The 16,649-nt window shown below is 45.7% G+C and overlaps 1 protein-coding gene across 1 annotated transcript in view; it reads right to left on the bottom strand.

The window, feature by feature from the left end:
* The window catches only part of LOC102416951 (serine/threonine-protein kinase ULK4-like), a gene marked incomplete at its 3' end in the record, with an annotated part of 130,217 nt that overhangs the window by 81,557 nt on the left and 32,011 nt on the right, over positions 1-16,649 (bottom strand). Inside the window, exons 16-19 of the mRNA XM_023747732.1 lie at positions 9,767-9,846; positions 9,366-9,588; positions 7,542-7,625; positions 2,592-2,753 (exon numbers count right to left, since the gene is read on the bottom strand). Coding sequence (XP_023603500.1) covers positions 2,592-2,753; positions 7,542-7,625; positions 9,366-9,588; positions 9,767-9,846 — 549 coding nt within the window. The remainder of the gene's footprint in view (positions 1-2,591; positions 2,754-7,541; positions 7,626-9,365; positions 9,589-9,766; positions 9,847-16,649) is intronic.

Consider the following 16,649-nt stretch of genomic DNA (forward strand, 5'->3'; position numbering starts at 1 on the left):
GTTTTAAAAATTCATTTATGATAATCCTAAGAAAATTGCTGTTTAGAAAATCAAAACAGAATTGTTTCATTATTTTTCTAATCCAAGAATTTAAAAAAAGAACATTTTCAATAGAGTCCTTAAAGATCATGCTACAGCCAGAACTTTTCAAGCAAATTAAGGGTCCTCCCAACAATGACTTCATTACAGAGAAAAACTAACTTTTTATCGATATAAAACCCCTACCCAATCACAATGGGCACATTTCGTGATCAGAGACTTCTCAAGACCACTTCTAAGCGTATTCAAAGCAACATAGGGCGACTGGAATGGTCTGGTCTTTGGAATGCTGCTCAGAAGCCCAAGCCTCTCCATGAACTGGCCGCTCTGGATATTAAGCTCTGGTACAGGGCTTCTTGGAGGCTTAAGAGCACATAAGTGCTCGTATTTTCTGAATTTAAAAGAAAAATCAGATCTCAAGTGGTATGGTTTTGAAGTATTTATTTATTTTAAAATAGAGTTTGAGACGACATTCTAAAACTGGGAACAATAGTTCCAGTTCAAAATTTGCTTCCAAAAGAACATTGCATTACCTTCAGAATTTCTATTCAATAAAAAGCTCTCTGAGAAATAGACTAATTCAAAGAGAAAGCTGTGTACATATTAGATATGTGAACAGGATCACTGCCGAAGAAATTTAAGAATCATTCCTCTTTTGTCTTTTGAATGTTTTACATGCCATATTAAAACCACCTTGGAAGTAAGTTTTTTCAAACTACACACACTCTCCTCCAACCAAGAGATTTGAAAACATAAGAATAGGGGCAGAGAGGGGATAAGAAGACAGAAAAGAAAAAGAGACATTTTTTGTATAATTGGCAAAATGTCAGTGAAAAATTATTTAGATGAATGCTAAGAACAAAATACCAGAAGCCCAAGATGAAAAATGAAGCTTCATGGGTCAGATGAAGAAAGGGCTAGAAAGTACAAGACTGGTGCGAACAACTGGAAAAACTTAGCCAAGAAAAGAAACCATGCAGATATAAAGATGGATGTGAGAACATGAACCCAATTAAAGCAAGACAGATTTTTTTTAAAGGCCAGGATTAAAATGAATGCCTTAAGATATAATCCCAAGACGCCTGGAGAAAGTTCACTGGCATACTCTGTGACTAACTCTGACGGCTCCTCCATAATTACTCACATGGTAATTAGGTTTTGTAATTTTGAACTCACATAGCTCCTGAAGCGGGGGAGGAGGTGGAGGAGGAGGGGTGTGTGTGTGTGTGTGTGTGTGAGACGCTATATATCCTTTGCTTAAGATACTCTGTGAGCAGGATTGCTAGCCCTTTATTTTCAAAATTACATAGGTGAATTAGGATAAGAACTAAAAAATATCCATAAACACCCACAGGATTTAGCAACATGCAAGTCATTACAGATCTCACCGGGATCAGCTTCAGTGACATCTTTAGGACAGAGAGCAGACTGGGTGAAGGAAATGGGCCAGAAAGGAGTGATAATTTGTAATGACAACTCTGTATACACAAGTTTGGCGGTGAAGAGGGATATGCAGCCGGGAGTCCTTTGGACATATTTGTGTGCTTTTGTTTGGGTTTGTTTTGGTTTTGTAATGGGGCAAAGAATACCTGAATGCTGATTAGAAAGCTCCAGAAGGACAGGTTAGAGATTTAGGAAAGAGCAAAAATAACCACCGAGTGAGGCTCCCAAACAGGGCCCAACACACAGGCCTGGAGAAACCCGAGCGGTTTGTCTGACAGGAGAAGAGACAGTCAGAGGCAGCAGGAGGGGAGAGCTGAGGAAGGTGTGGATGGGAACACACCTCTGATGTGCAGGCTCAGGTGAGGGGAATTCCCACTGGATGTCCTCACCTTCCCCTGGGGAGTCATTTCCTGAGGGTGCCGAGGGAAACGCGGGATTGGAGATGTAAGGAAAGCGGGAAGTTAGGGAGCAGCCACAGTGGGGAGTGTACGAATGAGCAGACAGAGAAAGGCAGTGAGGCTGCCAGGTAATGCTGAGCGGTCAAGGGATTAGTGTCCAACCAGGGGACAGAAACTAATGTCACGAGGAAGGGCTGTATTTCTTCAAAAGACTAGTAAACGGACACAACCCTGTTAACACGTCTTCAAACATAATTATCCTTTATACCAAGTTATTTTGACTTTGTGTGCAAAGTAGCAGACAACGAATCAAAATACAAAACCCGAAAAACCACAGACGCCTGGGGATGAATTCATTTGAACCACGTGATAAACCCATTTAATATAAAATCCAAGAGAGGGAGCTGACGGGAACACTAAAAATATACCAAACCAAATTCTGCTTTTCCACTATCGCCTCCATATAGTTTTGGTTATATCATGGTTCCTCCCCTCCCCCAGGTCCCAACAGAATTTCCTGACAGGGCCAATGTTGTCCAGCCCCTGCTATGAAGCTTCTACTGTAGGAGAAAATCAAGTCATTGTTCTCACCAACTATTACTCGGATGTTCCTGTTTCCTACCTATTCAATTACTCTATTTCTCGCACAACTTTTGCAAGCTTGGTGTTCAAATATATGCGAATGTATCCCCCAAAGATGCTCCATCTTACCGATATTGCTGTGATCCTGAGAGAATCGACAGTGGAGTGTTTGAAGAGGTACCATAAGACGGGTCCAATCTCTGCCGTGATGAAGCCCTGGGCCTGCGCAGAGCAGGTGGTGCAGACGTTCTCGATAATCTTCGCTGCCATGTGGTTCACCACACGTTCCTCCTGCAGGAGGGCAGAGAACAAGGAGGAGGTGAAAAGGGTGTTACTTAGTATGGGAAATAGACATGTCACTTTTTCATGACCATTGCCAATAAAGGCCTGACACCAGGAGGGTGTGAGCTGCCCCTGGATGGGTTAGGTGTTTTAGGAGGTGTGACCATGCTTTCAGGCAATTATGAAGCTATTACCAATAACCTAGCATAACGTAACAAATTTTAATAAAAAAGCTGAAATAATATGGAAAAAAAACACACAATAAAAGCATAACGAAACTGGAAGGTGACTTGAAAGACACAAGGAGCAGGCAGAGCAATCCTCAGAAGTCACTCAGGGCCAGGAATAATTAGTGAACCAACTGGCCAAAGACCATCTACACATGAGGCATCGAGGAAAACCTAAGAAAGGTGTAGCCTCAGTAATGTGACCAAACAAACCCGTAAGGCGGTTCTGGATTGTCCTAACAGCGCTTAAAATCCAGCCTCAAAAAGGGTCAAACTGTTTCCAAGGAACGCAAATGAGTCCAAGAAAAAGGACAAAAGCACGTAAAGGAATTCAGAAAAAGTCCAGCACCCAACAATATAAAAATCAGAGTGTCTGAAATCCAGTGAAATGTTACCACACATGCCAGGAGGCAGGAAAATGTGACTCATAAGAATCAGTAAATTCGCCCTGGCCGTGGGACTCGGTTGGTTGTGCATCATCCCGTACACCAAAAGGTTATGAGTTCAACCCCTGGTCCGGGTGTATGGGGTAGGCAACCAATCAATGTTTCTCTCTCTCCCTTCCTCTCTCTCTAAAATCAACCAAAAGCATATCCTTGGGTGAGGATTAAAAATATATAAATGTTAAAGTATTGTATGTCTGATGTAATCCCATGTTTGTTTAACAAAATGTATATATTTTTATTAATATATATATACATATGTATATATATACACATATACACACACACACACACACACACACACACACACACACACACACACATATATATATATGTAAAAGAAGGGCATACAATACTCTGTTCACTGTGATTACAACCGGAGGGGGTTGTGGGGAGAGGGATGCACTAATTTGACTTTAGACATTTGTACATCGTTTGCATTGTTACGGTATGAGTGTATTAACTTTTCAACCCAAATTTATATATTTTTCATGAAAAAATATTTTTTAATGAGAAAACATTGAATTACATCTATTTTCAAGCCATAGTTTTATGCTCTACTAGCTATATATTCCTGGGCATTTTGTTCCCTGTGCCTCAGCTTCATCATCCATAAAACAGAAATAATAAAACACAAGGCAGTTTAAAAATTAAATGAGGCAACATACAGCCCTGGCCAGTTTGGCTCAGTGGGTAGAGCGTCGGCCTGCAGACCGAAGGGACCCGGGTTCAATTCCGGTCATGGGCACGTACCTTGGTTGCAGGCTCCTCCCCGCCCGGGCCCTGGTCAGGGCTCATGCAGGGGGCAACCAATCGATATGTTTCTCTCACATCAATATTTCTCTCTGTCTTTCCTCCTTTCTTCCACTCTCTCTAAAAATCAATGGAAAAATATCCTCAGATGAGGATAAAAATAAAAAATGAGTCAACATACATGAATACTTAATCTAGGTCATAAAAAGTAGTAAATTCTCAATGTGTTAGCTTTACTTCCTATTATTATTTAATGCTATATAGTATGAATTGCAAGGCTGCTAGAGAAGAAATGTCAAAGATATTTGAACTCTCTCAAACTCTGACACATTTTGTCTCTCAGAATGAGCACTGGAGGGAATGCTTCTCCCCATTCCTGGTGTTTCCTTCCACGTAGCTAGGATACATCAATGTGACACTTGTAGCCTCTATTCCTTCACTCAGCTCTACCCAAGGGGAAATACAAGGCTTCATCTAGTTGCTAACAGGATGTGCTAGGAGCTCAGTTCAGCTCCTCCCCTTTTCCCTGACAAAGGCCACCCACAGAGTTGTCTTCTTTTACCCTCCCCCCATGGACTCTGCTTGGAGATTGCTGCTTTGGGGGGGAGGGGGGGGGCAGCTACTATGATTCCCTAAATATGGGAGTTCAATATAAGGAAGCCTATTTGCCCATAGATGTAGCTATGTCTTCCGCCCTAGCTCTCATTATGTACATATTAGTATATAGCCTAGTTCTCCTTATGTACAGATATGCCCTAGCTCTCTTTATGTACATACTAGAGGCCCAGTACACGAAAATTCGTGCACTTGGGGGGGGGGGTCCCCTCAGCCCAACCTGCGCCCTCTCGCAGTCCAGGAGCCCTTGGGGGAGGGCTCCCCATGGGGAGTGGGCCTAAGCCACAGTCTGGCCTCCCGCTGCAGGAGGCAACTGGCGAGGTGACCCGTGGGCTGATTGGGGGATGGCACTGGCCAGCAAGCAGCTGGCCCCACCCCCAATCGCCCCTTCACCACTGCCAGTCACCGTTGCCCCCCTATCTCTCCCTCCCCCCCGATCGCCATCCCCTCTCCCTGTCCGCTGACACCTGCCTTGGCTGGCCTGGTGCCACCCACTTGCTGGCCCCACCCCCCACTGACCTGCCTTTCCAACATTCCATTGATTTGCATATTAGGCTTTTATTATATAGGATGTGCCCTAACTCTCTCATTACATATATGCCATTTTTGTCCGATATGCCTTGCTCTGTCTCATTTCTCATTAGGTTCTGAAACTTTTCCCGAATGTGGAGGGAGAGGAGCTATTATGTGAAACCTCTCAAATACCTTACCATGTGCTTTAGAGCATAACTGTCAGTCAATTCCTAGAGGACTCACTCCCAGTCCCAGAAGACCACACCTACTTGAGCACCCAGGTTGGAAAGGGGCCATGTGTCACCCAGTGTTCTACAACTCAGGGAGACTGTCAGGCCAATTCAACTCCCTCCTGCCATCCTGGTCCCTCTGGGATCCCCTGACGGACATCACACAAGCGCCAGGATTGGGGCTATTTTCTGCTTAATTAACTCTTCAGAAGGGATAACGGAACTAAACTAATATCTGTCATTTAAATCAAAGACCAACTTCATCATATCATGAGGATAAAAGCTACGATGATTAGAAAATGATCCTATGAAATAAGCCTACGATAATTAGGCTTTTAATGAATAGTTGTACTATGTTTTAATGGTGTTAAGCAGATCTAATGTACTGCAGGTGATAGGGGAAGAAATAGAATATTGGGGATCAGCTAGAATTGTAAGGAATATTAATCATGCTCTGTTAACTGTGATTGGGTTGTTCTGATTAAAGGAGGCACATTCTAACCAGGCTGGGAATTGCAGGTGGGACCTGGGAGCTCACCTGGAAATGCAGCCCGTCCTCCCCCTCAGGGAGCTGCCTATTGTCATGGAAATATTAACAAACTCCTTGCAGAAACCAGAGGTGTCAGCCCTTTGAAGACCCACAGGCCTTTACATACCCACAGGCCTTTGCAAATCTCCAGCCCCCATTCCCTGTAAACCTCACATTTGGCCTACCCTTTGCCTCCTTCCCCATGTAATCTCTGTCCTTCTACCCAATATTAACATCTGGCTTATAGTGAGGTGGGGGGCAGAGCAGATTTTTTGGATGACCTGCTGCTCTCTCATGCTGGCAGCAGGATTGGGATAAACACTCACATAAGATTCAACCCTGTCTCTACTTAATTGGCTCAAGTAGTGACAGGCAGCCCGGACACCTTGGTTGTCTGGTTACACAGGTAGTCTTGACAAAAAAAAAAAAGTTTTGGTGTCAATATAATTATAATTTACATGCCTACTTTTCCAAAACAGAATTAACAAAATTAACATCTAAAATAAAGGTAATGTTAGCTGTGAAGAATAGGACCAAGCCGGCTGTGGTGGCATCGTCCCTGGACCAAGAGGTCCCGGCTGGATTCCCAGTCAAGGGCACGTGCCCGGGTTGCGGGCTCGATCCCTAGTGGGGGGCGTGCAGGAGGCAGCCAATCGATGATTCTCTCTCATCGTTGATGTTTCTATCTCTCTATATCTCTCCCTTCTCTGAAATCAATAAAAAATATATTTTTTAAAAGAATAGGACCTATATCTGAGAGTTAACTTAAGAAATAAATAAAATACATTCGCTGACTGCCATCAAGAATTCAAAATCAGCTGTCATATTATTCCAGTATTTTTTTAAAGAAACAAAGGTCTTTTTCTTATTGTTAGTCTCTTCACTGAATACACCTTTCATTTTTCTAATATTAACCAATTCTCCTCAAGTTGATTTACAGATGTATTCTTTTTAAAAAATATATATGTTTTTTTGGGAGAAACCAAGATGGCGGCATAGGTAAACACCGGAAATTGCTGCCTCCCACAACAACTTCAAAAATACAACGAAAAGACAAAACGGACATCATCCAGAACTACAGGAAGGCTGGCTGAGTGGAAATTCTACAACTAGAAGGGAAGAGAAAAGCACACTGAGACTCAGAGGAGGTGCGGAAGTAAAGTGCAGAGGCACGGAGGCGCGCTTCCCAAACTGGTGTCTCCGTAGCTTTCAAAGGCGGGAAGGATTAAGAATACGTTATTACAAGCTACTTATGTGGTTTCTATTTGTTACCACCTTTTGAAAAGAAGGAGAACGCTGGTTCGCTTCCCCGCCTGCTCCGCGGGAGGGCACTTGCTGAGGGTGGCTGGTGGCAGGATTGAAATTCAGGAGCAATCCCTGCCTGACAAGCTCCCGCACCGCTGCAGGCTACAATCCCACGCGCGTGGCAGCGCTGCCGGGAGGGTTATTACAATCCAGGGCGCACGGAGGACAACAAAGGGCCTTACCCCTTCCCGAAGGCACCTCATTAGCACGGTGTACGCAGCCAGGGGAACGGCCCAGCATTCTCCGGGGTGCTTTCTTTTTTCTTCCTAAAATGAAGTGGAAGAAAAGGCGGTGATGCTCGCAGCACAAAAGATATTAACCCATTCCAGAGAAAGGTGCAGTTTCAAATACACCAACTCCCTAAAACTTCCTAATATTCTCTTTACAGTACGATTTACCCCGTCAATTACGATCTGACTGGGGGGGTAGGGGGGTCCCTGCCTGCACTGCACAGACTGAGACTGCGCCTATTGCTTGCTTTGTTACATATGATGTTGATCGATCCCCTCATCAGAAGCTAGAGGAGAACTGAGAAATGGCAACAGGATCTGGCTGACAGAGAAACCACCCTATTGATGAGCGCTATACGGAAAGCCACAGCAGGTAAGGGGTTAGAGCAGCGGTTCTCAACCTGTGGGTCGAGACCCCTTTGGCGGTCGAACGACCCTTTCACAGGGGTCGCCTAAGACCATCCTGCATATCGGATATTTACATGACGATTCATAACAGTAGCAACATGACAGTGATGAAGTAGCAGCGAAAACAATTTTATGGTTGGGTCACAACATGAGGAACTGTATTTAAAGGGCCAGAAGGTTGAGAACCACTGTGTTAGAGGAAGACTAGACGGGTGGCTCCATCTCACACTGCTTACAGCCAGGTCTCTAAAGAGACCCATGCACAGGGAGAACACGCAGACGCCTGGGAAACCCCGCGAGCAGGAGGAAGCGCAGGGGCGGAGGGAGGTGTGCAGGCAGGAGCAGGCACAGTGGGTGCGTGCGAGGAGCTGGGGGAGGTCAGCGTGGCGGAGGGAGTGAGCGAGTGGGGGCGAGGGAGGCTGAGGTGAGGCAGGCACGGGGGCCTAGAAGCAACTGGAGGGACTGATGACCGTGAACAACACGAGAGGCACAGGGCGTCTGAGGAGCGACACCTGCCGTCTCTCGTGTGTGTAACAGGCTCGCCATGGCTGATGTCGGAAAACACACTTTTACCAACACAAGAGCAAAGCCAGGAGACTGTCTGGGAGTTCTGACAACAGGCCAGGTGAGAGATGATGATGGGCTGAACCAAAAAAACGCAAAAGTACGAACACCTGGACTAGGGCGGGAGGCATCCCCAACAGAAGAAAGGACAAAAGCCACACACACTGCAGCTGCGTTGCTCTGTAACGTCCTCTGCAGACTCCCACTCCGCCTTCTGCCCTCCTGGTACCCTGGGTGTGAGCAGAGCGCCCGCAGGCGGGCTAGGTCTGTTACACATTGTGCACCATCACTCCGGGCCAGCCTCTCCTCGGTCAGCACGGACTTGAGATTTTGCGGTTGACATATTCAAAGTGACAGGCCCACAAAAGCCCTCAGCTCCTGAAAATGTACGGGTTTTCGTGGACCCGGGGGCAGAATCCCCTCGTCAGGTTGGCTATCATAAGATGCGGTCGCCTGTCCTGGCCACAGACATGGGCTTCGTTAAAACAGCCTCGCTTCCGTCCAAGTAGAGTAAGCGCCAAGGAAAGCGATTCTCGGCATCTACTTTTAGAAACAACCGGAATATTGCGGCACACCGGCTGAAAACTGCTGCTCTAAAGCAAAAAAGGGGAGGGAAGATGACAGCCAGACAGACAGGGAGCGACCGACAGCCTCTCTCCTCCAGAGCAGCATCTCTCCTAAGCTCCTGGGTGAGCTCTCAGCTGCAGAGTCAGGGAACTTTCATGGGCTATTAATACTCGCCGGCCGGGATATGTCAGAGCGCGTCCACGCGCGGCAGGGCTCATCTCAATCAGACAGGCTCACCTGGGTGGCCACCAGATACAGCAGCTCCCCGAGGGCTGGCAACAGGCTCTGCTTTAATTTGCTGTTCCTGAAGTTTTCCCTAATTAATTCGGTTAGGAGAGTAATTGCCTGAAAGGAGAAAAAAAAAAAAAGTATGTTATTTGATATGTATCTCTCAGTTCTCTCACCTGTATGTAAAAGGCAAGACTCTCTCCAGAATTCAACTTCCATTTTTAAGAAGCAGCTTCCAAATGATTTTCAAAATATGGGCCTTATCCCTGAAAGAAAAAAAAAAAATAGTAACTGTCCCCCATGACAGTAAAAACACCTCCGGGAAAACGCACTCCGGTCAGGAGGGCACCGGTCAGCTACCAAGCACTTTCGCCGCGTCACTGACCAGGCGAGGCAAGTGCTGCGCTCACTGTAGAGACGGGGACTCGGGGGCGGGGGGGTCCAGCAAGTCTCCGCCAGCTCCCCGGGCAGCCAGGGTGGGCACCAGCGCCTACCGTGCCAGGTCCCCAGCACGCCCAGCACTCCCCCGTTTAAAAACTCTCATATTGCATTACACTTTTAAATGATTCCTTCAAAAACCTGAGAGTAGAAATATTTTCCCAAAGCTTCAATACGATCCACGTTGACCCTCAGCAGCATGTATCAAACATAGTTCATTTCCTGGGAGCGATGCTAAGACAGTGCCAGCCCCTCGTCAACAGAATGCACACACGGGAACACGGGTGAACGGGATCACACGGTGACCAGGGAGCGGGAGAGGAAGGTTTCCGATGGCACGTGAATCCCGGCCCCATCCTGAGAGCGAGCTCGGAGCAGGTGAGACAGTGCGGAAACCTGCTCCAGGTCAACGTGGCTCCGAGTGTGGCGCACAGACGAGACGACTCACCGTCGGCAAAGACGGCAGCACAGACACTGAAAGGAGGCATTTGAAAGCTTCCAGAACCACCTGACAAAGTGACATTATCCCAGCACGTGATCTCTGGCCCTTTTGTAAACAAGAACCCGGAGGAGTGGTGTCCGTGTGGGGTGAGCTCACAGTCAGTAGTCAGGTACTGGAGGACACTGTGGGTGTGGTATTTTTTTAAACAGCTTTGCTAAGTTACAACTGACATGCCGTAAACCGCATCTATGTAAAGGTAACCATCTGTGACGTCATCACTTGCAGCCCCGATCAAAACGGCAACACCTCGAGTGTTCCCTCCGGTTCCTTTGGTAACTAATCCCTCCATCCAACTCCTTCCTCCTCCCGAGACAGCCACCAGTGTACCTTCTGTCATTAATCCACATTTTCTAGAGTTTATGTAAATGGGATCGCATACTACATATTCCTTTTTCTGGCTCCTTTCTCTGGATGAATCTTCAGAGAAATATGCTAAACATGAAAAAAAGCCAATCACAACAGGTTACATACCGTATGATTCCATTTATAAAACATTCTCAAAATGACAAGAGTATACAAATGGCAAACAGGTTAGTGGTTGCCAGGGGTAGGGGTTAGGGGAGGACACGTGATAGAGGGCGGTGGGCGTGGTTAAAAAGGGGCAGTCTGAGGGGTCTTTGGGGTGTTGAAACTGTTCCCTAACTGCTTTGATGTCCATATCCTGCAGTAATATTCTACTCTCGTTCTCCAAGATGCAACCTCTGGGAAAACTGGATGAAGCGTACCCAGAATCTCTCTGGATTATTTCTTACAACCTCATATGAATCTATTAATTATCTCAAAATAAAAGGTTTAATTTTTTTTTAAGTCAACCTCACCCTAAATTCAAAACCCATACCCAGCTCGCTGCTTCGCGAAGCTAGGGACAGGGACTCACAGCTTTTCTCAACCTTATAGCCCCCGGGCACTCTGGGTCAGTAAGCATCACTGGAAATTAAAACACCTGAATGCTGCAGATCCTGGGACAGATGAAACTGTCTGAACTGCCTCCAGCACGACAGGACAGCGCAGACAGACATGCTAGTAACCCCACGGCAGCCTGACACGGCGCTGCCTACGTCAGCTTTGGAGGGCGGTGAACGGTACGCGGAGGACGGTGTTTCCCTGCAGTGTTGTTTGGAGAGTCTCCCCCTTGTTATTGTAAAAATTTAAAGAAAATTTACTAGTAAAACAGAAAACTATAAGAACAGTGAATAGCCAGAACCGGTTTGGCTCAGTGGATAGAGCGTCGGCCTGCGGACTGAGGGGTCCCGGGTTTGATTCCGGTCAAGGGCATGTACCTGGGTTGCGGGCACATCCCCAGTAGGAGGTGTGCAGGAGGCAGCTGGTCGATGTTTCTCTCTCATCGATGTTTCTGACTCTCTATCCCTCTCCCTTCCTCTCTGTAAAAAATCAATAAAATATATATTTAAAAAAAAAAAAGAACAGTGAATAAACATACCGTATGAATGACAAATACCATGGAGAAAAACAAGTGTTTGATGACCTAGGCAGACTGGCATTTAAAATGCCATTACTAAACAGAACAAAAAAGGTAAAATAGATTTGCTAAGCTCTTCTTCAGCTTCAGAAATCCAAGTAATATATGGATATTGTTTGTTTTTTAATATGTTTTTATAGATTCAAAGAGAGGAAGGGAGTGGGAGAGAAACAGGAACATTATTGGTGAAAGAGACTCATCAATCGGGTGCCAGACATACATGCCGGTGCTTCCACACTCTCCCGAAGGTCCTCCCTTCTGCACCTACGAGCAGGGGTTTCATTTACATGCCGGGTGGGACAAAAGTAGGTTTACAGTTGTCCATATGCAAAATAATACAATAATTAATCCTATATAATAAAACCCTAACATGCAAATCAACCAAACGGTGGAATGACCAGCAGAACAACCAGTTGCTATGATGCACAATGACCACCAGGGGCAGAGGCTCAACACAGGAGCTGCCCCCTGGTGGTCAGTGTGCTCCCACAGGGGAAGCACTGCTCAGCCAGAAGCCAGGCTCATGGCTGGCGAGTGCAATGGCAGTGGAGGGAGCCTCTCCCACCTCCACTGCAGACAGGCAGTACGGAGAGAGGGGTCCTGGACTGCAAGAGCCCTGGACTGCAAGAGGGATGTCTGACTGCTGGCTTAGGCTTGATCCCCAGAGAGATCAAGGATCGAGCCTAAGCCAGCAGGCGGACATCCCCTTAGGGGTCCAGGACTGCGAGAGGATGCAGGCTGGGCTGAGGGATCCCCCCCCCCCCACCAGAGCATGAATTTCATGCACTGGGCCTCTAGTAAATAATAATACAAGAATAAACTTTCATACACTCACAACTATAAACCTACTTTTGCCCCATCCTGTATATATATACATATATATACATATACATACATACACACTTTTTTTTTATTGGTTCCAGAGGAAGGGGGACGGAGAGAGAGAAACATCAATGATGAGAGAGAATCATTGACCAGCTGCCTCCTGCATGCCCCCTTTGGGGGATGGAGCCCACAACCTAGGCATGTGCCCTTGACTGGAAATTGAACCCAGGACCCTTCAGTTCGCAGGCCAACACTCTATCCACTGAGCCAAACCAGCTAGAGCTAAATGACATTTTTATTTGGAATCATAACACAATTATGCCCATTGCACAAAGTTTTCTTTTTTATTAAAAATATATTTTTATAGATTTCAGAGAGGGAGAGAGAGATAGAAACATCAATGATGAGAGGGGATCATTGATCAGGTTTCTCTGGCACAAGAGGATAGAGCCCACAAGCTGGGCATATGCCCTGACCTGGAATCAAACCGTGAACTCCTGGCTCGTAAGTCGATGCTCAACCATTGAGCCACCATGGCTGGGCTACATGTTTTCTTGAGAAACCAAATCACATTGTCCTTTATGAAAACTGAGTCTTTTCGATGTTGGGATATGTCAAAGTTATGACACAAAGAACATAACCCCAATACTGTTTGAGCTTTCTATTTATAACTATTACTTACTTGCTACTATATTCTTAATAGTCATCTCTTCAACACTCCTCAAATAACAGAAATACAAAGGAAGCTCATTTTAAATTGCATTTTTCTGCTTCAGGGATCAGCTCTGATTAGTTATGTTTGTGCAATTCTTTCCACCACCAAGTCTCCTTCCGTGTTTCTTTCATCTAATAGAAAATTAAATGTGGCATGTGCTGGGTTCGCAAGGATTACTAAACACATCACATTCCAATGAATAAGCCCCACAGCTGCTGCTCTGAAAATATTGCAACAAAGGTGTGTGCACAGCTCGGGTAGAACGAGCAGGCAAATTAGTCAAAGCAAGAAACACAAAAGGTACAAACTGCTCTACAAGGTGTCAGGTAAGAAAGTCAATGAATTCCATCATTATAAAAAATTAGGGAGCATGCCGTTTAAGAATGCTTTGAGGTGAGATGTTTCATTTGTATGCAAAAGTGATTAAAATATGGCGATGCCCCAAATGATATCCACTCGGCATCCTGGCTGAATATTCGCTCTACACAGAGGCCTGAATGTTATTCAACTCGTTTCATCCTGTTCAACACATTTACCTCTCGTGCTGTCCAAGAACTAACCAAAACACAAGTTTGTTTAGCAGGGAGACACAAGGGCAGATTCACCGCCACTAACAGTGTGGAGGATCATAAATGACACCGGGCCCAGCCGGCGTGGCTCAGTGGTTGAGCGTTGACCTTTGAACCAGGAGGTCATGGTTCGATTCCCAGTCAGGGCACATGCCTAGGTTGTGAGCTCGATCGATCTCCAGTGTGGGGCGTACAGGAGGGAGCCAATCAAAGATTCTATCTCATCATTGATGTTTCTATCTCTCTCTCCCTCTCCTCTCCGAAATTAATTTAAAAATATTGTTTCTTTAAATGACATCAGTCTCAGCTCAGGGCTATGGACAAGCCAGACATGGTCACAGTGTCGGCCCTGGCCCAGTAGCTCAGCTGGTTAGAGCTACACCAAGGCTATAGGTTTGATCTCCGCTCAGGGCACATACAAGAAGCAACTAATGAATGCATCAATGAAGCAACTAATGAATGCAGTGCAGGTGAAAAGGAAGGTGGTGAGCAAGGAGCCGCGTCCTCAGTGGACAAGGAGAGTGAGCAGGGGGTCAGTAGCCCAAGGCACTGCGGGGAAGGTAGTGTCATGTGACCTGTGAGACCCCAAATCACAGGTCCTTGGGGAAGCCAGAGTGTGGGAGTGTTTGCAGGAGTGAGGACGCACCCACAGACACAGGAGCCCTGACAGTGCCGCCAACACCTCTCAACTTCAAGCGCTCTCTCACCTGCACGCACATCTTTTCAAGAGCCTTAACCAGAGCCCTTCAGCTAATAAGTTTTTAAACTCAAGACCATTGAAGCCAAGCCCACCGCCTTCTCTCCCACCCAGCCTGGGCTCAGGGGGTAAGACGCAAACCCTGGGCCGTATCGGAGAGCGTTTGGAAGTAGCCACTCCCGCCTTCCCACGGACTCAAGCCCTCCCTGGACTGAAACCAAACATCTTCTGGAGACCACCCCACACCTGGGCAAATCGGCTTCTTCCACCTTAAATTCTTAATCACAGCCTTGGTTCCTATGAAAGCCTATGGCAGCTCTCCCATTCCCTGTGATGACAAGCTCCCTCATCCTCCCACCACCAAGCCTTGCCCCCCACTCCATCTACCTTTACTCACCCTCTCTTCCTGTTACAGCAGGAGAAGTGCCCCTTCCCTGGTCTAAGGTCATTCCCTTCTACCCACCATACACCTCCAGTGGCCCTCGATGCCTCCCTCTGCAGTGGCTCCTTTTCGTTAGCATTTAAATGTGCCTCACAATCACAGCCAGACTTCCTGACCTAGATACATCTTCACCTGCTCACCCCTGGTTTCCTATACAGCCTCTCCAATCTGGTTTCTACAGCACGAGTCACCAAAACCCTCACTGTCCCACACTCGTTTGCCAAACCCAATCCAAATGTCCGTTTTCAACTTAACCTAACTCTCAAAAACAATTTTTTAAAATGACCATTTCCTCCTTCATAGCACAGGATCCCCTCTTCCTTCCACTAAAGCAACTCCCCTGTGTTCCCACGTCACTGGTCCCCTCGGTGTCTGGTATTACCTCCTCTCTCTCTGTGTAATGCCCGCTGTCGGTTAGAAACTCCAGGAGGAAGAGACCACACCTGTTTCGCTCATCACTGTGCCTCCAGCGCCTATCCCATTACTTGGCTCAAAGAACGTGCTCTTTAAATATTTGTTGACTAGGTGCAAATACATAAACCTCTGCCTACACCTAACACCCTATGCAAATTAACTCAAAATGAATCGTCAGCCTAATTATAAAATCTAACACCACAAGAATTTTAGAAACTTTTTGTGGCCTTAGGTGTGATAGTGGTATTGTGGTTATATTTTTTTAAATCCTTTTCTGCTAGATACATATACTTAAGTATTTATGAGTAAAATGTCTTTTTTTTTTTTTTTACTTTTTAAAATGTGTTTTTATTGATTTCAGAGAGGAGAGGAGAAGGAGAAATAGAAACATCAGTGATGAGAGGGAATCATTGATCGGCTGCCTCCTGCACAGCCCCTGCTAAGATTAAGCCCACAACCCGGGCATGTGCCCTGACCAGGAATGAAACTGGTGTGGTTGGCTGGAATTTTTAAAAAATAAATACTACAGTGAGAGAAGGAGAGGAGTGATGAGAGAGGAAGGAGAGGGGAGAGGGAACAAGATGGGAAAGAAGAGGGCAAGAGATGACAGACAAATAAGGTTGGCAAAGTGCTAATAATTCCTGGAAATGAGTGATGTCTCATATTCCAGTCTCTCTACTTTTATGTATGTTGAAATTTTCCATAATGAAAACATTTCATGAAGGGGTCAAACTAGTACACCTGTTAATATTCCATCCAGTTCTAAATTTTAGGGTTCTATAATCAACTTCCTAAACTACATCCACTGCATGCTTGAGACTACAAATATGTATCAAAATGCCAGGACTACTTCCTAAAAGTTATTACACACAGGAACCCCAGTGATTACTGGGTGGTAAATGCGTGATCTAGTAGGAAAAGCCTAAGAATCAGGCCATATTTTTCTATGAAAAAAAAATGAAGAATTGAATAAACGCTTCTAAATACATACAAGAGGTGATGCTCAGCTCTTTTCTGTAGCCAATAACGAGAGAATGAGATGAAAGAGATTTAAACTACATCCTAAGGATAGTACAACAGATGTCCCCCGATCTCTTCTGCCTCTTTGTAACAAATCACACCAGCATATGTTCCTACCATTGTTTTAATCATTTATTAAATCTTCTGACATTGACTAAGTGCCTGAAATACATGTTACCTTGCTGCTAGGG

Source organism: Myotis lucifugus, unplaced genomic scaffold (genome assembly GCF_000147115.1).
Source record: "Myotis lucifugus unplaced genomic scaffold, Myoluc2.0 scaffold_956, whole genome shotgun sequence".
NCBI lineage: Eukaryota > Metazoa > Chordata > Mammalia > Chiroptera > Vespertilionidae > Myotis > Myotis lucifugus.